At 42.8% G+C, this 26,726-nt stretch overlaps 1 protein-coding gene across 4 annotated transcripts in view; it reads left to right on the forward strand.

Moving 5' to 3' along the window:
• The window catches only part of LMNTD1 (lamin tail domain containing 1), a 69,631-nt gene extending 43,251 nt beyond the window's left edge, over positions 1–26,380 (forward strand). For 2 of the 4 annotated variants that reach the window (XM_054719208.1, XM_054719213.1), the window contains one exon: positions 5,979–6,695. Coding sequence is in view for 1 of the 4 variants with exons in the window: in XM_054719213.1 (XP_054575188.1) it covers positions 5,979–6,002 (24 nt within the window). In the remaining 3 variants the exon portion in view is untranslated. Of the gene's footprint in view, positions 1–5,978; positions 6,696–26,274 lie in introns of those variants that run through there. The other 2 variants (XM_054719212.1, XM_054719210.1) reach the window with 2 other exon arrangements.
• Positions 26,381–26,726: the final 346 nt, after the last annotated feature.

Here is a 26,726-nt window from a genome sequence, read left to right on the forward strand (position 1 = left end):
GGAGTTCGGCGAACATGCTATGCTAGCTCTGGAGACATGAGAGGGGTGTCTTCTGGAAAAATTGAAATTGTGATAGAGGCCACTTCCTGGGGGGTTGTGTGTGTGTGTGTGTGTGTGTGTGTGTGTGTGTGTGTGTTTAGGAGGAGACACTTGTCTCTACCTCTTGAATTGTATTGCTAATTCTCACTTGGAAACATTAGCAAAAGATCTATCTAAAATTTTACTGATTTCATTTGTAAGAAAAAGAGATACCCCCAACTCATTGGTAAAAAGTATCATGAGTCAACAGCTAAATAAATATTAATAGCTCCTTATTGGGGCAGTTACATTCTGTTATGTCCTAGGTTTTAATTTTTTATTCTATGAAAGTAGGTTGCTTTAGAACTTCAAGATGAATGATCTCTAACTACTGTAAAATAACTATTAGGAAATGTAAAATTAAAGATGGTGGAGACTGTTGAGGCTAATGTGGTTTGGGGATCAATATGCAGTGTTATTTAGTCTCAAAATGTTACCTTCTGTTGATTCTAATCAAATTGATCAATTTATCACGTAACTCATAACCTTCACATTTACTGCTGACAACACATTTTATAGCTTAAAGTTTAGAATATGAGGAATTCTTTTTTGTTGTTTGGTTTCACCTCCATTTTAATCTCATACTTATCTTGCGCTGTTTTCCAAATTATTTCACTTCTATCTAATCATCTAAAAGCAGCTATCTTTTATTACCACAAGAGAAAATACTAATGAGGAGATTTGGGTTTCAAAAAAAAAAAAGTTATTGCTTGACTTAGGGCCTTTAAATAGAAAGCCAGAGTAATTTACTGTCAATCTTCTTTAGATAGATAGATGATAGATAGATAGATAGATAGATAGATAGATAGATAGATGATAGATAGGAAACAATATATTGATATATGTTGGTCACTTAAGTATGTATCCACTGACCTATTAAATGAACTAGGTGGTTACTTAAGTTCTGATTTGAAGAAGCTTTGAAAAATCTGACTGCTGAGAATCTCTTTACTGTCACACCAGATATCCTGTTAGGATTTAAAGGATTTCTGTTGGGATTTAGCTATTGTGTCCCTAGGCACAGGTTGGCCATGACAAGTTCTTGATTTTACATGACCATCCTGATACTGTTCTATTGTCTTGGACTCATCAAAATGTCTCCCCCCAAAAATGAAGCATTGGGACTCAAACCCGATGTCCCAGGTTGCACAGAAATCTGGAAGTGACTTACAAATGTCAGCTCAACTTTTGGTTTAGAATACACTTTGGTCATTGTACACATGCTCTGAAAGAGTAATATGTGAAGCTATTTTCAGGCATTACATTTACCATAAAATGGCAGAGTGCCTGCTCTGTCACTGTCGTTGAGGGGGTAGCCTGGACCGAAGCTGGGAGCAGGGAACTGACAAAAAATCTCTACCTTCATGCAGCTTATATTTTAGTGGCAGGAAACTAACAAGGAACAAAACAAGTGCAGTGATATAGTGTGTTAGAAAGCGGTGTTGTGCTGGAAAACAAAACAGGCAAGGGTGCTACGGGAATGCTGAGAAGGTTAATGTCACTGAGAAGGTGACATGCCAGCCCATACTGAGCAAGATGGGGGAATAAGCCACACAGATGCATGCAGGACAGAGAGTTTCAGCAGTAGGGGTGGCAAGCACAGACACAGGGCAAGCACAGTGCCTGGTGTGTGTAGGGAGCAGGAAGGAGGCATGACTGAAACGTGTGTGCATAGGAGAGAGTGGAACATTATATCACAGAGGCAAGGGGTTGAGCAAGTCTTATAGAGCTGTGTGGAATGCATGAACTTGATGCCTAAAAATTCTTGATTTTAAAGAATGTCACAAGTTTCAGATCTTTGGGCAACAAGGTAGGTGGGGGTTCTCTAGCCCATGGTTGACCAACATAGACCAATGGCACCTCAGTGGCTCAACTATAACTTAGCTCCTATTTGTGGGTTTCAAATCACTTAGGGCCTATAAGGACACATGCATCTAAAAATATTGTAATACAAGGCAGTGTCTTATGAGTAGCGGGCAAGGGGCTGGCAATAGACGACAGCAAAGGAAAAAAAAAGGCATTGAGATCAAAAAGGGATTTGAAGAGGATGGGAAAGGGGGTTCGGTTTTCAACAATCCTTTGGAAAGGATTTGGAAAAGGGCAGCACAAAGTAGGACGTTTCTGCATTCACCAAAGCAGAAAAGTACATGTTTGCTCCGCAGAGGCCCGATCTTTTGGATGCAACATAGGGTTCGAGAGCCTCCCTGCATCCCTTCGCCCACTTCCTTATTTCTGTTCCCCCTCCCCACGCAGAGTTGTGCTAGGTAGAGCAGGCAGCCCCTTTCTGCCAACTGGAGGAAGGCGCTCCCTCTACAAGGCACTTTATTCCGTCTGTTAGAAAGTAGTAGCATGCTGGTTTTGTGAAAATGAGATGCTTTACTGCCACCTGCCAGGAAGTCATGATAAAATACATGCAGTACATCTATGATGGCAGCGCATCCTCTCCGGGTGCACACTGCACAGACCACACAACCCCGGGAGGCAGCCAGGCGTTGGCATGTAGGAGGAGTTATGAATGAGGCAAGGCAGGAACTCCTTGTGTGATCTAAGGCTGATCAAAATCATCAGGAAAAAAATCTCATGACTATATTCATTGGTTCCACAATAAACCTACCTTCTTCCACCCTACCTGGTCCTTCGTGTGGCTTGCATCCCCCTCGACAGCTTTCCCAAACCTCATCTACTTTCATCTTATTGCAAATCTCATCCCTGACCTCTTACTTTTAACCAGTGACTTATCTTTCAACTTTTCTTCCTTCCAACTCATTATTCTCTGTCTTTCCCATTGCTCCTCTCCTCTTGGGGAAAAAAGTTGCCCCGGCTGCTTTCTACCACAATCTGTCATCTTGATTTTATCCCCACCCATCTCCACTGGAACAAAGCTCTATTGACTACTTTCTTCCATAGTCTTTAGTCTTTCCCTCTATCGCCTTCTTTTCCCCTGAGATCAAAGATGCCCCCAGGCTCCTTCGGGTGTTAATATAACTTTCTGTCAACACCGTTGTAGTGCTGAAGTGTAACTTTTAATTCCAAAAACATATTTTGCCATATATTCAACATGTTCTTCTTAAATAAAAATCATTGAATTCTTTTTATAATAATATAAAAGATGTTTCAAAACCACATAAACAAGTTCATGGTATTGTTATTCGTAACAGCAAATAATTGAAAATTACCTGAGTGGTATGACAACAGAAGAGAGAATCTGTGGTACTCCCATAGGACGGAGCACTATTAGATAGTAATAAATATGAACAGCCACACACAAATACAGTGGTGGACTCACAAATACAGAAGAAGCCAGATACAGAAGAGCACATACCATATGAGTCCATTTGTGTCAAGTTCAAAACTAGACTAAACGAATCCCCATGTTAGTAGTTAGAGGAGTGGTTTCCTTCGTGGGAACCGGTGATTAGGAGGCAAGATGGGGCCTCCAGGGAACTGCTTGGGTTCTAGTTCTCCATCCTGTGCTCACTGTATAAAAGTGCTAAGTTCACTTTATAAAATGTCACCTCGCTGTTTATTTATGTCTTTGTGCTTTTATGGATGTAAGTTACGCTTCAAAGCTACTTTTTAAAAAAGCCTGACTCTGACTTTCCCATCCTTGCTTCCTGAATGTAGTTGAGAAGTTGGGACACTTACTATATCGCCTTGTGGCCAACGCTAGGATCTTGAGTGACACGATGATCACCTCTTCTCCATCCTTTGTTTTTCCTGGCTGGCCCCATAGTTTGAGTAGAAAACACCTGGTCCCTACAAGTTCTTTTGTATCCCCTCTAACTTCTCCCCCAGGACCACGCCTGGAGGATTACTTGAGGGATCTCAAATTCTAGGTTTCCTCCCATCTGTTTCTTCTTTTCCCATCTTTTCCATTTGCTCCCATGGGCTGGCAGAGAGCCTCAACTGTACTTCCATCCCAATCACTGGCAGCCCTAAACAATATCTGTGCAGCCTCTTGTGGTGACAGGTGCTGGCTTTAGCAGAACATATTCTAGATGTGACAGGTCAATAGTGCCTACATTAGCCTCGTGGTTTATTACACTGTCACTTTAGCTCATCTAAAGAAGAGATCAACCAAAGGAATTGTATGCATGCATATAAGCATAACCCATGGACACAGTCAGTAGGGAGGGAGGGTGCGGGGGAGGGGAAGGGACGAGTGGGGAGAGGTCAATGGGGGAAATAGGAATATTATATGTAATACTTTAAACAATAAAGAATTTAAAAAGAGAGAAAGAGAAAGAAAGAAGTTTAAAAAATGAGTCTATTAAAGCCTTGGCTTTTAAAGGCCATTATTATTATTGTTGTTGTTATTGTTATTAATGTTTCCTGCCCCCTTGCTTTTAATAATTGAGAACAGGGCTCTAAGAGCCTCCATAGCCAAGGGCAGAGGACTCAGAAGGGCACACTCTCATCCATAGCAGCATCTCTCAAAAGCCTCAGGACACTGGCATGGGTTAGGAAGGACAGACCAACAGTGTCTCAGTTGCACTGTCCCTTTTTCAGGGAATGAGGAGAGGACTTTGGCCTGCAGGGGTGCCCTTATTCTAGCATAAATTCCTCCCAGGGGTGCCCTTATTCTAGCATAAATTCCGCTGCTGACAAAATGATGTGGTTGATACTGGTTGATACTGTGGCACAGAGAGTGGATTGCAAACCTGTCTTGACCTTAGAATCTTTGATGCAAGTACATTTAGGTAGAAGGGGGCTGGGCTGGTTGAAGGGGAGCCTTTACCACCCAAGCTGCTCCCCTCCCACCAACAGCTTATCATTGGACTCTGCTGGGTCACTTGGACCCACTGCACTGAATCTTTGTCCATAAAATGGTATAGTTCACAGACCACTGGAAGAACACTTCCCAAATCGAATTCTCCAATGAATGCCAGACTGGTTGCACAATAACCAGTTGGGGAGTTGGTCCGATTTCAGATTTCCTGGCCTGATTAAACTCAGTTGTGGTTATTTGTATATTTACCAAGGTCCCCAGGTAATTCTGATGCACAGACAAGTTTGGGAACCATGGTCATGGCCTGAATAAAAACCTGCACCTGTGCGCCTGAAGGTGAGAGATAAGAACCACCTGCAGCAGGATCACCTGCATGTCTGAGACGTGCACATCGGGGCATGGAAAGCTACCCTGAGAAATGGGGAGTGGGAGCTACTTCCGTTGAGGCGAACAAGGGGTCAGGCCTTCACAGTATTGAAAGCAGGATGCTGTTGGATCTGAAAACATTTCTATGTGAGTCAAAATTCCTATCTACAGTTTCTCTGATAGTTTCTGAACTTAGAGTAGGACCAGTGCCCTCCCTTGTAGGAGGCCCACCAGTATTTATGCTCTATTTGCTTACTTTGTTCTCTTCCCCCATCCAAGAATCTTTTATCTAGATTTAGGGTTAGAAACATTGGCTCAAAGTGATTCATGTTTTTAGAAATCTCTCATTGTATTCTTGGATCTCTGTCAAACAGTAAAGTTCTTTTCCTCTGTGATCTGCTGACACCTTTTTTCCCAACATATGAAGATGGAAAACTCCAGCTGCCTGAGGCAGAGAAAGGACCTCAGAGTACACCCAAATGTAGAGGAAATACATACTGGTTTGGTAACTTTATGTTTCTTGAGCTGGTGTTAGGAACACAGCTGTGTTCAGCTTATAAAAACACATTGATTTGTACATGAGTACACTTACGATAGTGTACTTTTCTGTCTGTCTATTATACTTCAATAAATGCCATGATGAAAATTGGTTATTATTCCAAAACTTTATTGTGGTCATAGGTCAATTGACAGATCATTAGAGACAAAGATAGAGATACAGATATATTCTAAACAAAAATTTGTAATAGTTGTCTCAGTATTATAATTACAAGTGATTTTTATTTTCTTCATTTATATCCTTCAGGTTATCTATCACAAACACTTCTAAATGTTTCAATTTCCTGAAGGTTTCTGTTCTGAATGAGGACAATAATTAACAGCAAAAGCCATTTCCCCACCATGCTACCTGGAGATGACCTTCGGGGCCGCCCCAGCAGTGGATTTTGGGCATATCTTGTACATAACTTTGTGGTTGTGGAGTTCATTTGCACAGGGACAATTTCCACCTCTGTATATATCTGTACACACTTGCTGAAGCGAAAAGCAAACTTAAAAGAACTTAAAAGAGAGAGAATGCTTTTCAGAGACCCTTGCAAAGTCAGAACTGTGTAAGTATTTATATAAGAAGCCACTTAATGTCTACTTGACTGATGAGCCCTTAAATTGCAGTAAGACTGCAGCTGAATAGGAAGTAAAGTGTTTTTAAAGATGAAGAGAGACAATATTCCTGGGAGTCAGCATTATACGCCATCCATGCCAACAAGTCATCTGGAGGTCCTTCTGAGTGGCATTTCCAAGGCTGGCTTGAGGGAAATTGGAAGCAGACCGATTTGACTGCTGACCAATCAGTTTCCCTCTAGGAGCCCCATTCCCCCAGCCCCTTCCTTCTGTCACCCCACCCCCAGCCCAACCACACACACCCCTTTGGCTTCCTGTTCTTTTTCCCTTTCTTGCTTTCAGCTGGATGACATTAAATTCAACCTTTTCCAAACTTTTCAATAAATGCACATAAAGCAGCGACTCCAAGGGATGAACTGGTGTTACCTGAAGAGAGTTTAATATGTTCCCTGTGTCCTTTGCTTTATAAACGGGAAATTCTGAAGACGAGGTTGTTCAGGCTGGTGGTAGGGTGGATATTTCTGGGCAGAAAGGAGCCATCTTTGCCTCACCTCAGTGTTGTACTAAGAGCCGTGTTACCCCACAAAGCCAGCTCCATCCCTCTCCTTTGCTTTTATCAGTTCACAGGAAAACCCAGGATTGGGAAAGCATTCCTCTGCAGTCTCCCCTGCTGATAGGCTCAGTGAGGTGGCTTTGGCATTGGCTCCCAGGTGAGGGGGCTCTCACTGCACTTCTGCCCCCGCTGCAAACAAGTAAGGGATTTGAAAAGGTTTAGCAACCCAGTCTCCCCTGCTGCCTTCTCATCTACAGCCCAGCATGGAAACACTGTCTTGGTTGAACCCTGTGCCCTATACCACATCCATCTGGTCCTTCAACAGTAAGTCCTGCCTTGTAGCAATGGGTGCTTCTCTGTGCCTCAGTTTTCTCATTTGTAAAATGGGAAGAACAACCGTGATTATCTTATGGCATCATGACGATTAAATAAGTTAAAACGCAGTACCTTGCAAATAGCATTTAATGCACATTAGCTGTTTAAGCACCTAAAACCATTCTTTTCAGAGAATTCCCCATGTGATAGGGGTAAAAGCCCCCAGTTAACACCTTATTAGTACTTTGTATTAGGACCTACTTAGAGTGTCCTAGCTACCATGCATGTGCTCACTACACCCAGGCACACTTTACCCACACCGTTTCCTGAAAGCCTCATGGCAATCCTCCGAAGCAGGTGCTACTGTTCTCCCACTCAACAGATGAGAAAACTGAGGCACAGGGAGGTTAGCTAAATGCCCAAGGATACAGCTATAGGCTGTATAAATGATAAATGGCAGGACTAGGATTAGAATACGGCAACCTGGCTCCCTAATCCGTGTCTTAGTGACTGTGCTGTGTCACACTGCATGGCCTACTGTGTGCCTTGGGCCAGAAGGTGCAAACACAGCTGGTGGTCTGAGAGATGGTCTGGCTGTCACAGGTCTGCTTCCTGCACTGCTCCAAGCTTGCACTCAAATGATGGCCCATTGACTGAATGTTTGACGTCTTGAGCTCTTTTGAAATTTCAAATAGTTTAACATCCATATCTATAAATACTTCCCTTGGATAATCAGGAATAAAAATGGCATAGCTTTTTAATAGAGAATACTTTTAACCATTGCAGGGAAGAACAAATAATTTCCCCTCTATTGTTTTAGGTTCTGTGGCTGAGACCTCCCCCTGTAATAAAAGGCAAATTAACAGGAGGGTATAAACAGCAACAATTTTAAGTATGTATGTACAGGAGCTTCATAAAGAATATGAAACTCAAAAAGCAACCTCACAATTGAGGTCATATACCACGAGCTAGGGAAAGGATAGAGCCCAGGGGCTTCAAAGAGATGAAGAGAGGTGTTTGGTAAACAAAGGTTGCCTCGCCTGGCACATGAGTCTCTCCGGTGAAAAGTTGCCTCTGATAGTAGCTCTCTTCCTGGTCCAGGTCACCTTTCTTATGTCAATGTCCCTTTTGCTCTGTTTTCAGAACTTCTCCTGTGTCTGCCGTGTCTCAAAATAATCCTTATGCCAAAGAGGCAGAATTTGGGGTGGCATACTCTGCGCTCTCTCACAGTTAATGTGCACTAGGACTTGGGCTGGGTGCTTTACGATGCTTCTACCACTAAGTTTTTAGAAAACTATGAGATGGCTATTGTGACCCCACCCACTTTACAGATAGGCCTCAGGGAGGTTAAGTAACTTGCCAGAAGTCATACAACCGGTGAGAGCACCTACCTGGCAGAGGGGTTATGAGGACTAAGTGAGATAATGCACATACACAAGTCTTAGAATAGAGACCGCTGCATTATTTGTGTCGCTCCCAGACTGTTCAAAGATTCTTTGCCTCACTCTCTTGGGTGAGACCATTCTGACTCTGTCAACAGGAAAATAAACAGCTAAAACAGCCACACTAGTTACCAGCCAGGAAAAAGATGTTAAAATCAACTGCCTACGAGAAATGTCTACATTCATCCAATTCTCCTTTTAAATGAAATTAACTTTTGGCTCCCCAACATATTCCATTTAATGTGTCTAAAACTAGGAATTTTATAAGCTATAGTCAGAACCACATCAGATACTTCTTTTTTCTTTCATTTAGTAACATTCTTGTTTAAAAGTTTGGGGGAAATTGTATTTTTCTTTCTTGAAATATGTCGGTTCCAACAGAACAGACACTTTGCTGACACTTTTTCCTTTTCTATCCTCTGCCCACCCAATGGCTCCAGCTGCACCCCCCTCACCGCCACCTCTCCAAAGCCAGCCAGACCATTGTTCCTGGTTCCGGCTGGGGATGTAAAAGTGGCTCCAATATCCCCAGCAAATACTTGGCCAAGGAAGTTACTAGAGAAGCAAACCTTCCTCTTCGTAATATTGACCCCCTCTCACAGTGTGTGACCCGGGTGTATGGTCAGGTTAAAGACTCCTTCCCCATAGGGGGTGAGGATGCAGGGAGAAAGAGGTGCAGAGGAAGAACTCCCTGTCCTGCCACAACCCAAGTTACCCCTTCTCTGTGTGGGGGAGAGCTAGAGCACAAAGCCAGGGCAGAAGTTGAGTCTGGATCCTTATTCCCTGGTATAGGAAACTGTCTCTAAACTCCCAAGGTTTTCAGAGGATTGGCAAGCACACATTTAAACACACTTCTCCCTGCCCTCTCCTCCCCTGAGGTCCATGAAGCTGATCTCTCTGTTTGGTGGCTTCAATCTGAAGGCACTGCCTTCACATCTGCCCACCAGCTCTGAGAGATGAGGAGAGGCCATGCAAGTGAGTGGCATGGATGGTGTTTTAGTCATTCCATTGTCACCCCATGCCAAGGGGGAGGGTCAGTCCTAAGGTTATGAGGATGGCCAAACACATGACACCCAGCATTGGACAGGTGTGATCAACAGCATCTATTCGCCACATACACTCTCAGGCCAGGGGAAGAGGGCAGAGCATCCCACACAGGGTTGCCCTCAGGGGCAGAGTGAACAACCAGAGGCTGTGGGGGACAGGCTTTGTAGTATCAAGAGGGTGGGGTGCCCCCTGGTTCCCACAGGAGGACGTGATTGGCTTGTTTGAGTAATTCCACAGCCTGGCAGGGAGCTAAAATCCATTAGCCAAGGATAAGCAGAAACTGTGCCTGGTCCCCTTGATAAGGATTATTGTTTGGCTAAGGGGCCTTATCGGGGAGAGCAGCGTGGGGAGGGGAGCTTACATGTAGGCCATTCAAGGCCCTCCCAATTTTACCCGCTGTCAAAGCAGCCTGTTAATATTAATTGTAGGGCTTACACCACAGACAGCGAGTACAAAAGGGAGTCTGTGAAAAATAGCTTTTGGCTTACGTGGCTAGGTGAGGAGTGGGTTGAAAACTTGAGAGACAAAGTCTATCATGCAAGCCCGGATGTGGCTCTCAAAGCTAGAAATAGCGTGTGATGTTCAAGAGCCCTCCATAGAAGCAAAGCTCTGCTCTCAAGTCTCCAAATACTCAAATATTAGCTCGCTTTACTTTTTTTTTCTATTTCATAAGATTCATGGGACTTTTGTTTGCTTTCTATTAAACTTAGGTAATTATTTGGGAGAAAATATACTGTTGGGAATATATAAGATATATACATATATGGAAAGCACACAAACTATAAAGCCTTATATGGATATAAGGGTACCGTTTAAGCATATCAAGAACATCAGCAAGAGCTCCCATTTTCACTGAGAATTTGCTGTGTGCTTTACATACACCGCCCCTTGGTTCTCTCATGCCTGCCCTCCAAGGCTCATAGTATCCTCACAAGGAAAAAGGCCATAGGTCAGACAGTTGCCAAGTGACAGAGCAAGAATTTTCCCTCAAGCCTGCATAGAAATAAATAAAAAATTTTTGAAGTTTTACTAATATGTGTCTGGTCTGTGAGAATAATACTGTACCTTTAAGCTTCTAGTAAAGTTAGGGAGAACAGTTATTCATTTAGGCATTCAACAGAAATCTACGGTGTGCCAGGCATTGTCCCCACTGGTGAGAAGTACCTTCACTTCATGATTCAAAGAATAGTGTGGAAGTATGGGATGCCCACTTTTGACCAGGAAGGCGTCATACGCTGGAAAAACTAAAAAGTAATGAACAAAATATATGTAACAATGTTTGTTTTTTTAAGCTACTGGACAGCAGGCAGTAGAGGGCAGTGATCCTCAAAGAAGGGAAATAAACAAGGGGAGCCCTAGCTCAGTGCCCAGTCTCCAGGCCTCAGCATAGAGAGAGGGAACCCAAACGAGTCCCCGCATCCTCCCTGAGTTGAGAATTTGGAGAGGCCAAGCCAACTGAGCTGATTGGAGAAGAAGGAGTTGCACAGAGAGAATTTTCTGGAGATTTCCCGAGGGTTCCCCTTGAGTCTTAAGGTAAGTACTGATCACTGCGTGCAGGTGAAGAAACAAGTCTGAGAAAGGACACCTCAAGACACAGGCAGGACCATTGCTGGGCCTCACACAGGATGGAAGTCCTTTGTATCCCCACCAGCCAGAGGAAAAACCTTGTAATATGCAGGGAAGACAAAACAGTCCTGCCTCAGGAGTGGGCCTAAAAGCTGCTCTGGTCCTACTCAAAAGCAAGCCTCAAACTATTTTCAGTTAACTGCCGAAAAAGGCTCAACAATATTTCAAGGAATATTATAATAGCCAATAAGCAACAAGGTAAAATTCACCACATCTGACATCCAATCAAAAATTACTCAATATGCCAAAAGGCTGTTGTTTTTGGTGTGCTTAAATAGTGGCTTTACATTGATAGAAGCTTTGATGATTCCTCATGTGCTTTGTCCCTGATGAGGATAAAACAATAATCATTCAAGAGAAACAGTCCCAGAAATAACACATGGGATAGAATGCGTAGACATGGACATTAAAGCAATTATAATAAAATTATAATAAATATATTCCATATGTTTAAGATGGGAGATAAAAGATTGAGCTTATTAAGAGGAGACATGGATGATATGGAAATAATTTCAAATTAAACTTTACCACATGAAAAATACGATGTGTGGTATTTTGGGTGTCCCAGGACCACCCACATGTTGAATGACTCACTAGAAGGGCTCAAAGAGCTCGTTATCACCCAGGCAGCGTAATCAAGCCAGCGTCTATTATAGCACAACAATACACAGCAGAGCCAGCAGGGGAGAGTCACATCAGGTGGCCTCTGGAGGAATCCAGGCACGGGCTTCCCGGTGCATTTCAGAGCTGGCCTGGCTCCACAAGAAGACCTAGTCTGTTGCTTGGCCACACAGACATCTCCAAAAAGGCCATATGGAACCACTGAGCCTCAGAAGATCAATGGGAGGATGAGAGAAGGATTTATGTTCTGGCTCTCTTCTGTTTCCTGTCCAAGTGGGCTGCACAGCACCTCCCCTGTTCTCTGGGCTGTGTTTCCCAGTGTGTTGAGACAGCTGCTAGGGAAGCCAGATCTCCTATCCCCTCGCATGTACTGCCTCTGAACCCAGAAATGGCCACAGGAGCCAGAGCCTTTGTGACAGACTTGGTCAGACAGGATGCACCAGTGGTCCTCACCCAGGACGGGCTGAGATAGCAGGTGGGGGAAAGGGGCCAGGGCTCCTCACTGAGCAAGTTGCCAAGGCCTGAGGAGCAAGTGGGGCACGGTGAGTCATGGAGATGCAGAAATGAGTATGGTACACCCCACCTGACCTGGTCCCACTGCAGGCCATAATTTCCTCATTTCCTACAGTCCTTAAGAAGTAAACTACCATTTCTAATATGAGGGTTTCAAGGAAACTGCTTTGAACTCTGTTGACTTTGCCTACCACATGTGACATGGCAAGTCACCTTCCCTGGAATTTCTCAGTAGAATTTTATTTCGTACTAGAGGCCCAGTGCATGATTGAATCATGCACGTGTAGGGTCCCCTACACGCTTTCGCTTTCGATCGCAGGGGAGCTGGGTGCCTGTCTGCTGGAGCACCAGGCCTTTCAGAAGCCTCCGGCTCGGCGGAGGCTTCTGAAAGGCCTGGTGCCGGAGCAGACAGGCACCCAGCTCCCCCGCTTTTGATGGTCCGCGGCGGGACGTGAGCTCGCTGCCCCAGAGGCCCCTTCTGTTCCGCAGCACAGCCATGGCGCAGACGTTGAGTTCGCGCCCCGCTGGCCCAATCGGCTACGTCGGCTACCCTGAGTCCCGCCCCCTGCATCTCCCGCTGGCCCAATCATGGGCGTAGCAGAGTGATGGTAATTTACATATTATCATTTTATTAGGTAGGATAAAGCTTTTTCCTCCTCTTCATACATCAGAAGGGTAACATGTTACCACTGAAACCAGTGAAATAATGCATAAAAGGAAAATTAATAAGCTCATCTCCGTACTTAGTCCCCTTCTGTGTCATAAACCAGTATTTGCAGTCTGACTTACAGGTATGTGCTTTATAAGCATGGAGAAAGATGTGAGAATTCCAGGCCTTCTGTCCTTATTATTGACAAGGAATCATATGACATAGTGAGTCTACAATTTGGTTTTCTTAACTATAGAGCAGAGACTTCTGCCCAGACAAATAGATAGAGCGCTAACTCATTCAAGTATAGCCTTCAAGTTAATCCTGAGACAGACTGCAATTTTTATTTTTATTTGCAAAAATATTGATTCTGTTTCATTGAAACTATCTTTAGGTTCTCTTCCTAACATAAAATAGAGGCAGTGTAGCACAATGCTTAAACAGGCAGTCTCTGATGTCAGAATGCTTGAGTATAATTCCTAACTCCACCGCCGAGAAGCTGAATGACTTAGAACAAGTTTCTTCATCTCTCTGTGCTTCAGTATCCTTATCTGTAAGAGGGATTATAGCACTTACCTCCTGGATGGTGGTGGAGTGATGAACGAGTTAATACAATGTAATTCTATATGCATAGCACAGAAGAGGCACTTGGGAGAATAAAGTTTGAGGCATCATGTTCACTGATTTCAAACTATACTACAGAGCTATAATCAAAACTATGATATTGGCATAGAAACAGATACAGAGATTAATAGAACACTGCAATAAGTCTACACATATATAGTCAACTAATTTATAACAGAGAAGCCAAGCATATACAATGGAGGATAAACAACCTTTTCTGAACAGCAGCATGCCAAGGAATGAAACTGGACCACTGTCTTACACCATACATCGAAATTAACACAGACGGATTAACGACTTAAACATAGACCTGAAACCATAAAACTCTTAGAATAAGAAGCACTCAGTAAGTGTTCACTATTACTGTTATAACTATTAGCATTTCATAGTGCCTATATAAACAAGAGCATCCATTTAACAAAGTAACAAAAGTGAATTGAGCCCTACTGTGGGTCATGTGTATAAGGACAATCAAGACAGGGTCTCTGCCCCAGAAGAATGGTAAAGAAGATAAATATAGGGACTGGTAAATTACAATATCCCATGATAGATGGTCTAATAACAGTAGAAACCAACAGCTGTGGGGCTCAGTGATGGAAACGAGTAATTGCGTCTCAGGAAACACTTCAGTTCTGAGATGGATCTTGAAAGATGAAGAATAGGAATTTGCAAGTCAGAGTGGTGGCATTAGAGTGGATGTTCCAAGACGAGGGAGCAGTATATGCAAAAACGAAACTATTCCTCTAGGCAACTGTTCCGTGGGGAGATAGTAAGATAGCACAGTTTTCTTCCCATTTTCCAAAATGTCAAATCTCAGTAGTTCAAGCCAGAGCATTTGGTCATCAGCCAAGCATTTCATAAAATGTTTTGGTTCCAGTGACTCATAACCACCACAGACTAATCAACTACTATGACTCATCTCAACCCTCTTGTCAGTACATCTCTGCAAAGCATATCTTTCTGCATGAAGCATGCCTTCAGATGAGTAACTAAATACCCTTGTTAAGGACTATACCAGACAGTCACTAAGGATAATTCTCACACTTACTAGATTCTGTGCTTCAACGTTGATTTCTTTACTGCCAGGGAATTTTTTAGGGAGCAGGAAATTGACATTGAACTTAAGTTCTAGGTCCTAAACTTCAAGACTCAGAAAGCATTCAAAACAAGATGAGCTTATTATATAACTATTTTAATGATAGCATAAAATTTTGGATGAAACATAAATGCTTATTAATAGGGGAATATAGTGATAGAGTAATATAATGTGGAATCATCAATCATCATGAAACACTATGAAGGAGTTGAAGCAGTTGAAGCAGTTCTATGAATATTTAGGTCAACCTCTAAAATGTGATGCTGAGGAAAAAATGCAAGTTGGAGAGTATGTACATAATGCCATTATTTATGTACTTAATGTGCATGTAATATATACAATACTAGGGGCCCGGTGCACGGATTCGTTCACTGGTGGGGTCCCTCAGCCTGCCTGCCTTCTCTCAATCTGGGACCCCTTGGAGGATCGGGCCCAAACTGCCAGTCTGACATCCCCCGTGAGGTATAATAAGTAGTGCACGAAGTGGCAGGCGGCCAGGGAGGAGCCCAAGCCCAGGCCAGGCATCGCGCTGCTCCTGCTCATCTGGCCCCTTTGCACTTGCCACCTAGGTAGCGTGCAGGCACTGCCACAGCTGCACTCGCCAGCTGTGAGCCCGGCATCTGGCTCACATCAGTCAGCTGAGCAGCACTCCCGCTGTGGGAGCACACTGACCACCACGGGGCAGCTCCTGCATTGAGCGCCTGCCCCCTGGTGGTCAGTGCACGTCATAGAGAACAGTCCAACGGTCGACCCGTCAACCAGTCGAATGGTTGCTTAGGGTTTTATATATATAGATAGTAAGTATTATATAAATATATAATTAATTATTTATATGTTATATATAAAATATAGATTGGAAGTATATACTTGTAAATCAGCTCGATATAGTGGTTGCTTTGGGAAACAGACAAGGGATTTGGAAATGATATGTGGAGAGCATGAAGATTAAGGTAGACTTAGCTTTATCTTTTTTCTTTAGTCATTATTTTTCATTTTTTTAGATATTTTTTTTAATTTTTTAAATCTTTATAAGTGAGAGTATTATAGGTGTCCTCCTTTCCCCCCCTCCCATTGTCTCCCTCTACCCGGTTCCAGCCTGCCCCAGCTCTTTACCACCCTATTGTCTGTGTCCATAGGTAACACATATATGCATATAAGTTCTTCGGTTAATCTCTTCCCTGCCCCTCTGCCCCCCTTCCCTCTGAGATTCATCAGTCTGTTCCATGTTTCCATGCCTCTGGTTCTATTTTATTCATCAGTTTATTTTGTTCATTAGATTCCTTGTTCATTTATTTTGATTTTTAGATTCAATTGTTGATAGCTATGTATGTATTGCCGTTTTATTGTTCATATTTTCTCCTCCTCCTCCTCCTCCTCCTCCTCCTCCTCCTCCTCCTCCTCCTCCTCCTACTACTTCTTCTTCTTCTTCTTCTTCTTCTTCTTCTTCTTCTTCTTCTTCTTCTTCTCTTCTTCTTCTTCTTCTTCTTCTTCTTCTTCTTCTTCTCTTCTTCTTCTTCTTCTTCTTCTTCTTCTTCTTCCTCAAGAATAACCTTCAACATTTCATGTAATACTGGTTTGGTGGTGATGAATTCCTTTACCTTTTTCTTGTCTGTGAAGCTCTTTATCTGACCTTCAATTCTAAATGATAGCTTTTCTGGGTAGAGTAATCTTGGTTCTAGGTCCTTGTTATTCATCACTTTGAATATTTCTTACCACTCTCTCTGGCCTGCAAAGTTTCTGTTGAGAAATCAGCTGACAGTAATATGGGTGCTCCTTTGTAGATAACTGTTTTTTTCTTGCTGCATTTAAAATTCTTTGTCTTTAATCTTTGGCATTTTAGTTATGATGTGTCTTGGTGTGGGCCTCTTTGGGCTCATCTTATTTGGGATTCTCTGAGCTTCCTGGCCTTATATACCTATTTCCTTCACCAAGTAAGGAAAGTTTCTGTCATTTTTTTCTTGCCCTCTCTCTCCTCCTTCCAGTACCCCCACTTGAATTTGTCCTAGAAGTTCCTTACACTATCTTCAGACTTTTTTTTTTCTTTTTGCTCTTCTGACTGGATGCTTTTTGCTTCCTAATATTCCAAATTGTTGATTTGATACTTAGCGTCATCTACTCTACTATTGATTCCCTGTAAATTATTCTTTATTTTAGTGTATCCTTGATTTCTGACTGGTTCTTTTTTATGGTTTCTCTTTTTCTTTCATGCTGTTGAAGTTCTCACTAAGTTCCTTGAACATCCTTATAACCATTGTTTTGAACTCTGTATCTGGTAATTTGCTTGTGTCTATTTCATTTAGTTCTTTTTCTGCAGATTTTTTCTATTTTTTTTTGTTTTGTTTTGTTTTGTTTTTCATTTGAGGCCTGTTTCTTTGTCTCTGCATTTTGGCTGCTTCCCTGTGTTTGTTTCTATGTACTAGCATTAGGTAGAGCTGCTACGTCTCCCAGACTTGGTCGAGTGGCCTTGTACATTAGGTATCCTATAAGGCCCAGTTGCACAGTCTCCCTAGTCACCCAAGCTGGGCACTCCAGGTGCACCCATGTGTGGGCTGCATGCACTGTCCTGTTGTAATTGAGCCTTTATTGCTGTTGTCATCACTGGGAGGGATTGACCCCCAGGCCAATTGACTGCAAGAACCAGCTGCAACTACAGAAGAGGAGCTGCTGTGCTGGACTTGCTTCAGTGAGGCTTTTGATGCTCACCCAGTCTGCCCCTTGAGTGTGTCCCTTGTAGAGGTGATGGGATTGTAATCTGATATGATCTGAAGCTGTCCACTGGGTGGGTGCACTAACTCTGGGGCCTCCTCAGAGGTGCAAGGTCAGCCACCACCTGTGCCCTGTCTGGGGGTCACCCCGCACAGGCTACAGAGTTCTCTGCAGACAGCTGTTACTTTTATTGGGCTTGGAGATACCCAGAAGAGGCCAAGCTGTGCACCATGGTGGGCTGCCACTAGCGCCAGGCCTGCGCCTACTTAGCAAGAGGCAGGAGTTATGTAAATGCCAGATGCTGCTTGTTTAGGTGATTTTAGAAAAGTCTGAATCATGAAGCAAGAGAGGCCAGTTTTATGGAAAAGTCACTGGAAACACCTTAAATAGGTCCACAAGTTGGATGGGGCAGGATCTCAGAGAATCACCAGGGAGGACAAACAGTGTGAGCCAGGTTGATGGAGACTCAGATATGGCACCCTCCTGTAGGTTGAGGGGGAGGGAGGGCAGAAGGAGAGACTGGAACTCAGAAGGAATATTTGAGCAAATCATGTATGGGCCCTTTAAGAGGAACTGCCTGGGACTTTAGTAGCCTTCTGTCTCACACAGCCACAATCCCTGCTGGTTCTCACAGCTAGAAGTTACGGGGACTTGTCTTCTTGGCACTGTAACCCTGGGCTGAGGAGCCTAGTGTGGGGCGGGAACCCCTTGCTCCTCAGGGGTGGGGGGAACCTCCTGATTTTTATCTGGCACACCTAGTGTGGAACCAGTCCATTCAACATTTCTGCCCCTCCTACCAATCTTCATGTGGCTTCTTCTTTATATCATTAGTTGTAGAACTTCCATTCAGCTAGATTTCAGGTGGTTCTGCATGATGGTTATTCTGTAGTTTAGTTGTATTTTTTAATGATTTTATTGATTTTAGAGAGAGGAGAAGGAAGAAGAATATATAGAGAGAAACATCAATGAGAGAGAAATATTGATCAGCTGCCCCCTGCATGTCCCATACTGGGGATCAAGACTGCAACCCTGGGCATATGCCCTGCACGGGAATTGACTTGTTAACCTCTTGGTTCATGGGTCAACACTCAACCACTGAGCAACACCAGCTGGGATAGTTGTATTTTTTATGTAGTCACGGGAGGATTTGAGTACAAATACCTACACCACCATCTTGATCAGAAATTTAATTTAATGGACTTAGCTTTATGTTTGAGGTTAAAAAAGACAAAGTATGATGGCATCAGGGTTGGATGGAAAGGACCTATATTCTGTCTTCAGCCTCGCTACTCACTAGCTAAGTGACATCAGGAAAATCACTTAGCCTTCCTAGAAAGATGAAGTATATCATTACTCAGTGCTTTCCTTCAGAAAACAAAGTCTGAGAAACTGCCGTAGCCAGAGGGGTCTAAAGAGACACAAGAACTAAATGTAATGTGGTATCCTGGACAAGATCCTAGAACAGAAAATAGACATAAGGTAAAACACAAAGAAACTGTAATACAAACTATGGACTCTAGTTACTAACAATGTATCAGTACACTAATTGTGGCAAATGCACCTATATAATAAGGAGATAATATGCAAATTGACCACCACACCCTTGCACAAGATGGCCACTCCCATGTGGTCACAAGATGGCCTGCAGGGGAGGGCAGTTGTGAGCAATCATGCCAGCAGGGGAGAACAGTTGGGGGCCACCAGGCCTGCAGGGGAGGGCAGTTAGGGGCAACCAGGCTGGCAGGGGAGGGCAGTTGGGAGCAATCAGGCCAGCAGGGGAGCAGTTAGGCATCGATCAGGCTGGCAGGGGAGTGGTTAGGGGGTGATCAGGCTTGCAGGCAGAAGTGATTAGGGGCAATCAGGCAGGCAGGCAGGCAGGCGAGCAGTTGGGAGCCAGCAGTCCCGGATTGTGAGGAGGATGTCCGACTGCCGGTTTAGGCCCAATCCCACAGGGGCAATTGGACATCCCTCGAGGGGTCCCAGATTGGAGAGGGTGCAGCCTGGGCTGAGGGATAACCCCCCCACCCCCAGTGCACAAATTTCATGCACTGGGCCTCTAGTACTAATATAAAATATTAAGAATAGAAAAAACTGGATATAGGGTTATATAACTCCTCTGTGCTATCTGAAACTTTCCTGTAAACCCAAAGCACTTCCAAAAATAATTTTTTTAAAAAAGTAATGTACAGTATAGGAAACAAACAAAAAATATTCTTGGAGAATCATCCTAAATTAAGATACCCAGGATTTGCCTTAAAATAATCCAGTTGGGAGTCAAGAGGTTTATGGGAGAAAGTATACATAAAACAAGATTGGCCAAATGGTGATAATTGATTAAGCTGAGATTGTGAGTATGGCAGGGAGTCACTCTATTTTTCTGAGGTAAAAGCTATGTTTTTATATTCCTAATAATAGGAACCCCTGATCAGCATTTATTTATGTAACATTGGGATGATAAATGAGGTGTGATTTTTTGGTCAAGGGTAGTCACATGTTTCTCGGTGAACATTTGGTATTTAGGAGCAGAGAGGTACATCTGACTCTAATACACTAAACCTTCCCACTCAGCAGATCATGGTCATGAAGCTTTCAAACCACACAAAGGATTCCTTCTATCTCAAAGAAAATGGACATTCATTTACGCTGGAATTTCGTAGGCATCCCAGAAGACCCTGTGGAAGTCAATTTGATTTTTAGTGCAACAGAAATTTTATATCTTGCCTAAATTAACACACTCTAACACATTTCCTGAAGCATACATATTTTATAGGTTTTATTTTAACCTTTATAGTTAAATTGAGATAAAAATATTACTATGGCCCTGACTGGTTTGGCTCAGTGGATGGAGCATCGACCTGCAGACTGAAAGGTCCCAGGTTCGATTCTGGTCAAGGGCATGTACCTTGGTTGTGGGCACAACTCCAGTAGGAGGTGTGCAGGAGGCAGCTGATTGATGTTTCTCTCCCATCAACGTTTCTAACTCTCTATCCCTTCCCCTTCCTCTCTGTAAAAAAAAATATATATATTACTATGAGGTAGTGATGCCTAATGATTCTACCCTAAGGAGAAAATACTTCTGTTTATATGACTTCTGTCTGGACAGCTATAAATTTCTCAGTTGTTGAACTTTCATGTGTTTTTTTTTTATATAAGAGACTTCTCAAGTAGCATTTTTACATGTTGCAAAATGATTTATTACTGGTATGGGTATAGCAACTTGCTTCCTAATATAGGTAAGAGAATATCTTCTAAATAAAACAATATATTTTATTATGGTAACTATTTTTTTACATGTCCTTTAAAAGAAAAGACATGGCTTAAAGTAAATTTATTCTAAATATTCAGTTAATGTGTGTTTCCTCTACAGGGAATAATGAAATTAATAAAATTTACCACTGTAGTCTTTTGTCAAATGCTTTGGGGAATTATTACAAGATAATGCATAAGTGACCTTTAGAGTGACAGAACCAGCAGAAGCTGGGAGGCAGAATAATGTAGGGGTGTTCTGTGCAAAATGTATTCCACATAACTCCAGTTGTGTGAAGTGTTAATAGATGTCATTTGCCGAGGTGGGGAAAAGTACTGAGGTCAAGTAAGTTTAGAAAACATGGTATTAAATAAGTTCTTACTATAGGACTTTAAACATGCTGACATATTATGAATCGTAAAGAAGGGGAGAGAGCCTACAGAATTTCTTAGATTGATTTAAACACAAAACCCGTTTTTATGCTGAGATGCCTTTCGGCACTGCATTTGTAATGGAAAGGGTAAACGGAGCAGGTTGGGGAAGGGCAGTGAGCACATGTGTGAATTTCAGCCTACATTGAAATTCTGATCCTGTTGCTTACAAATAGGATGTTGGGCGAGTGATCCACTCTCAGCTTCATCTTACTCTGCACAATAAAAATAAAAATACTTAATTTGCATGGTTCACATAAGGATGGCAAACAATTTAGTTGTGTTTTAGTTATGATGCAAAAGACTATTGTGGGCAATAGTTCTTACAATAACAAGTAGGAAAAATGGATAAACAAATTAATTAATTAATTAAGGGCTACAAAGAAATGTGAAGGAATTACATTCCAGACAGGGGAGAGCCTTTTCTTCCCTGGCTGCATTTGCCTGACGATTTGGTAGACAATTGAGCTTGTAAGAAAGAGGAGTCTTCTTCGGAAGCAAATGAGAATCTAACGGAGTCTAAAATAGCCACATGAGCATGAGGGACATCTTGGACTCTAGAGGAACCTGCAAAAGAATAAACAGTCTCCCCCTGGCTGGTTTGTCTTGGCCCTCGGACTAAAGAGTTGCATGTTTGATTCTCAGTCAAGGGCACATACCTAGGTTTCAGGTTCAATTCCCAGCCCTGGTAGGGTATATGGGGGAGATAACCTCTCTCTCTCTCTCTCTCTCTCTCTCTCTCTCTCTTCTTTTTCTTTTTCTCTTCCTCACCCCCTCCTCCTTCCCTTCCACTCTATCTCTCCAAAAATCAATGGAAAAAATATCCTCAGGTGAGGATTAAAAGAAGAAGAAGAAGAAGAAGAAGAAGAAGAAGAAGAAGAAGAAGAAGAAGAAGAAGAAGCAGTCTCACCCACAAGCTTTTGATGAATGATGATCAGTTTGTGAAGCTGCAACACTGGGTTGAAAGGTAGAAATCTCATAGTCTCATAGTGATTAAATCCCAAAGTCTGCTAGAGAAAACAGCCTGTTGGACACAGGACAGATCTCATTCTCTTTGAAACAGATGGGAACCAAAACAACCTAAAATTGTAACCTATTCCCCTGCCAACTCAATTCATTTTTTTAATGTTTTTATTGCTTTTTAGAGAGAGAGGAAGAGAGAGAGAGAGAAAAACAGCATTAGCTCCCTCTCACATGCCCCCTTCTGGGAATGGAGCTCACAACCCGGGCATGTTTCCTGACCAGAAATCGAACCAGCAACCTCTTGGTGCACGGAATGACATTCAACCAACTGAGCCACACCAGCCGGGGCTAACTCAATTTTTAATGGAACTGAAATGACTAACCCCTCAACTCTGCTGCCTGGTAGAGGTAAAATTGTGTCCGACCTGGAGAGAAATAGATCTCTATCAGTAGTCACAAGTGGTTTTACACAATGTCCAACATAAAATATTAAATATTAAAAATAAAATAAAAAACATGCAAAGAAGCAGGAAAATGTGACTTTTAATCAGGAAAATGATAGCAGCAAACATATAGATGATTCAGAGGTTGGAATTAACAAACATATCAAAATAACAATTAAGATGTCATAGAATGAGTCAATGAAATCAAAGACAGCTCAAAATAAATTATTCAAACTGAAGCACAAATAGGAAAAGAAATTTTTAAAAAGAAAAGACATTGTCAAATGGTCTAATATATGTGTGATTGGAGTCCTAGAAAAAGAGAAGAAAAAAAATGGTAAAAAGGAATATTTGAAAAGATAATGACTATGAATTTTGCTCAACTGATGAAGGACATTACCACAGATACAAGAAACTCAATGAACCTTAAATAGTATAAATGCAAAAAAAACACACACAAAAAAACTAAGAACATCATAGTGAATTATTAAAGACTAAAGATAAAAGAAAATATTTAAAGTAGCCAGAGGAAAAAGACATATCTTCAAATGAATGATTATATTGGTGGAGGCTAAAAAAATATTAAATGCTAGAATCCTATATAATAAAAGGCTAATATGCAAATAGACCAAACAGCAGAACAACCCAAACAACCAAAAAACCGGTCGCTATGACATGTGCTGACCACCAGGGGGCTTGCGCAGAACATGGCGGCGTCAGCCACTGAGGGATGGTGGAGCAGGTGAGTGGGGGCACCAGACCAAGGCAGGGTGCTGGTTGCTGTCATTGGGGCAAGCCTCTGGTGGTTACTGAAAATTCTTTGCTCCCGCATGCCACTGTCCTGCCTGGCTCTCACACCTGCTGCTGGCGCTGGCCCCACTTGCACCTGCTGCTGGTCCCGGAGCTGCCGCTCACACCCACTGCCAGTGCCCAGCACCAGTCCCAATTGCTCGGCACCATCAGCGGGTGTGAGCCACGGCTTCCGACCCCAATTGCCTCTGAGGGCTTCTCTACCTCCCCCTGCTCCTGAGGGGTGATCAGGGCAGCAGCTGCTGCTCGCACCTGCTGACTGTGCCGGCCCCACTCACACCCGCTGCTGGCACCGGCCCCAATTGCTCGGCACCTTCCGCGGGTGCAAGCGGGGCCAGTGCTATCAGCATGTGGGAACGGTGGTGACAGGAGCGGGGCTGCTGGCAGACAGGATCAGGGGCTGCGGCTGGAGAGGCCGGGAAGGGGCACGTAGGATGGACCAAGACCCGCCCCTGTGCCTACTGCAGCCTTGCAGCCCACAGTTCCTTTCAAGGTGCACGAATTCGTGCACTGGGCCCCTAGTAAAAAATAAAACTGCTAACTTAGCATTCTTTTTTTTTTCTTTAATTACTTTTTTTTATTTTATTGATTTATTACAGTGAGGAAGAGAGAGGGATAGAGAGTTAGAAACATAGATGAGAGAGAAACATCGACGAGCTGCCTCTTGCACACCCCCTACTGGGGATGTGCCCGCAACCAAGGTACATGCCCTTGACCTGGAATCGAACCTGGGACCTTTCAGTCCAAAGGCCGACGCTCTATCCACTGAGCCAAACCGGTTTCGGCGTAACTTAGCATTCTTTACCAGTGAATACATCTTTTAGAAGTGAAAGTGAAATACCTTTTTAAACAAACCAAAGCTGAGCGAATTTTTCATCAGCAGATCTGCAATGCAAAAACATTCTAAAAGAAGTTCCTCAGGATAAAAGAAAATAATCTCAAATGGAAGTGTGGGATTTTTAAAAAGAATGAAGAACTCCAGAAAGAGTAAACATGGATAAATGTAAAGACCAATTCTTTTCAAACTTTTTAGAAGGCTAGTTACTATTTAAAACAAGAAATAATAAAAAACAATAAAATGTATTAGAGTTTATAAGATGGGTAGAAGTTACATACATGACAATAACAGCAAAAAGGGCCATCATAAGTGAGGACCATTTTATTTTATGTTTTTAATATGTTTTATTGACTTTTTACAGAGAGGAAGGGAGAGGGATAGAGAGCTAGAAACATCGATGAGAGAGAAACATCGATCAGTTGCCTCCTGCACGCACCTTACTGGGGATGTGCCTGCAACCAAGGTACATGCCCTTGACTGGAATTGAACCTGGGACCTTTCAGTCCACAGGCCAATGCTTTATCCACTGAGCCAAACCAATTAGGGTTAGTGAGGATCATTTTAGAGATATACTCTTTTCCCATTGTTCAGGAAGTGATAAAATACTACTTAAAGACTGTATTCAGTAAAGGATGCATATTATAATCTCTAGAGCAGTGGTTTTCAAAATTAATCCCCAGACCAGAAGCATCAGCATCACCTAGAAATGGTAGAAATGCAGAGTCATGGTTGCTGTCCCAGACCTACTACATGAGAAACTCTGGGGAGTGAGCCCAGCAATCTGTGTGTATAAAAGCCCTCCAGAGGCTTCTAATGCAAACTAAAGTTTGAGCCCCTCTGTGCTAGACCTGGAAAGATAGTGGAGAGGGAAATCCTCCCAGTGGTAGGGCTGTGAGTGGTAGAATGTGTGTTACTCACTACAGGTGGAGGGAGAAGTGACCCAAGGTGAGAACGTATCTAAATTCCCCGGCAGTGGCCAATGCCCTGATTTTCTGGTTAGGAAACTGGGAAGAGAAGAGACAAGGAGGTCTGTGGATAAACATCTGGGTGACAGCGTGAAGTGTGAAGACTTGCGTGTTACATGTGGATGCTGACCAGGAAGCATCTACCATGGTAAAAATCCTGAACAACCAAGGAGGCAAAATGACTTGACATTAGCCAGTCTTGGTCATCGGTTACCCAGTGCACACGTGATGGACATATAAACAGAGTGGACATGATGGCAGAAACGGAAGCTATGTGTGAGCGCAAGAGCGTGGACTCCACTAAACAATGCCAATCTAGCTACTGCTGCCGTTAAAAATCCAACTTGTTGGCATCAGAGACCAGCACTGAACCCCCAAAACAGCACTATTCCTGGAGGAAATCAACCAGCCACTTAGCAGCAAGCTGACTCTATGGAATCTCTCCATCCTGGGAAAGCCAGCCATTCCTCCTCCAGGGATAGACACGTATTCCAGGGGTGCGCTTGCCTTTCCTCGGCCAGCACCACTGTGTATGGAGAGCCTCAGGAGTGTATGGAGAGCCTCAGCCACAGGCCTGGAAACCCAAGGAGACCTCCTCCACCATGAAGGCGGCTTGGGAGTGAGCCCATGACCAATGATCACTTCACATCTGCACCATCCACAGGTAGCTGCCTTCATAGAATGCTGGAACAGCCTATACTTAGGTAACAGAAAAGTATTGTCATTTTTACTCATTTGAATGGCACATTTTGCCATGGGGATAGAAGAAGTGGAGAATATGGATACGCAGAGAGAACCGAATGAAGTAATAACCTAGAGAGAAGCAGACACAAGAGAATGGAACAGACTGTGTCCTGACAGAGCTCTAGCTTCCAGTTCTCATGTTAGCCACAGCCCATGAGACTATTTCCTGACAGTAAGTCCCCCCCATTTTTTGTGTGCCTATGCATGCCTGATTTGATTTCTGTTGCTTGCAACTAAATTATCTTGACGAATACAATAAATACACCTTTCTATTAACATGAAGAACTTCCAATAAATAATATAGTTGTCCCAAAATTGAAAGAACTTACCTTATCGTTTTTTGATTTAGAGAGCCCCTCATCAATGTGTAGAAGAGACTTCATCGATTATAAACAGGCCCCTTCCTGCCCTAAGATCCTCTGACAACTATCAGGAAAGGTATGATTTGGCAAATATAATTGTTTCACTAGTTGGAAAATAAACAACAATGAATCCCCAAGTGTTCCCTAACATTCCAAAAGAAGATGTAAAAGTATGTATAACATTATGGGGGGGGGGAGGGGAATAAACAGATTCTATATTTAGAATTAGCTAAAAATCTGTAACAAATGTTTAAATTAATGAACAAAGAAAAAATCTAGAAGTTAAGCATTTGGGGTATGGAACATAAAAACAAAAATAGCTAAAGTAGCTCTTTAAAGTACATAATTATTTATTGTCTGAAATAAAAGTTGAAAAAGATCTCCAAAAAAAAATTTAAGCAAAATTCTCTGTTTTGCTTTCTCTTGATATCACTGCCAA

This window comes from Eptesicus fuscus, chromosome 7, assembly GCF_027574615.1.
Source record: "Eptesicus fuscus isolate TK198812 chromosome 7, DD_ASM_mEF_20220401, whole genome shotgun sequence".
NCBI classification, from domain to species: Eukaryota; Metazoa; Chordata; class Mammalia; order Chiroptera; family Vespertilionidae; genus Eptesicus; species Eptesicus fuscus.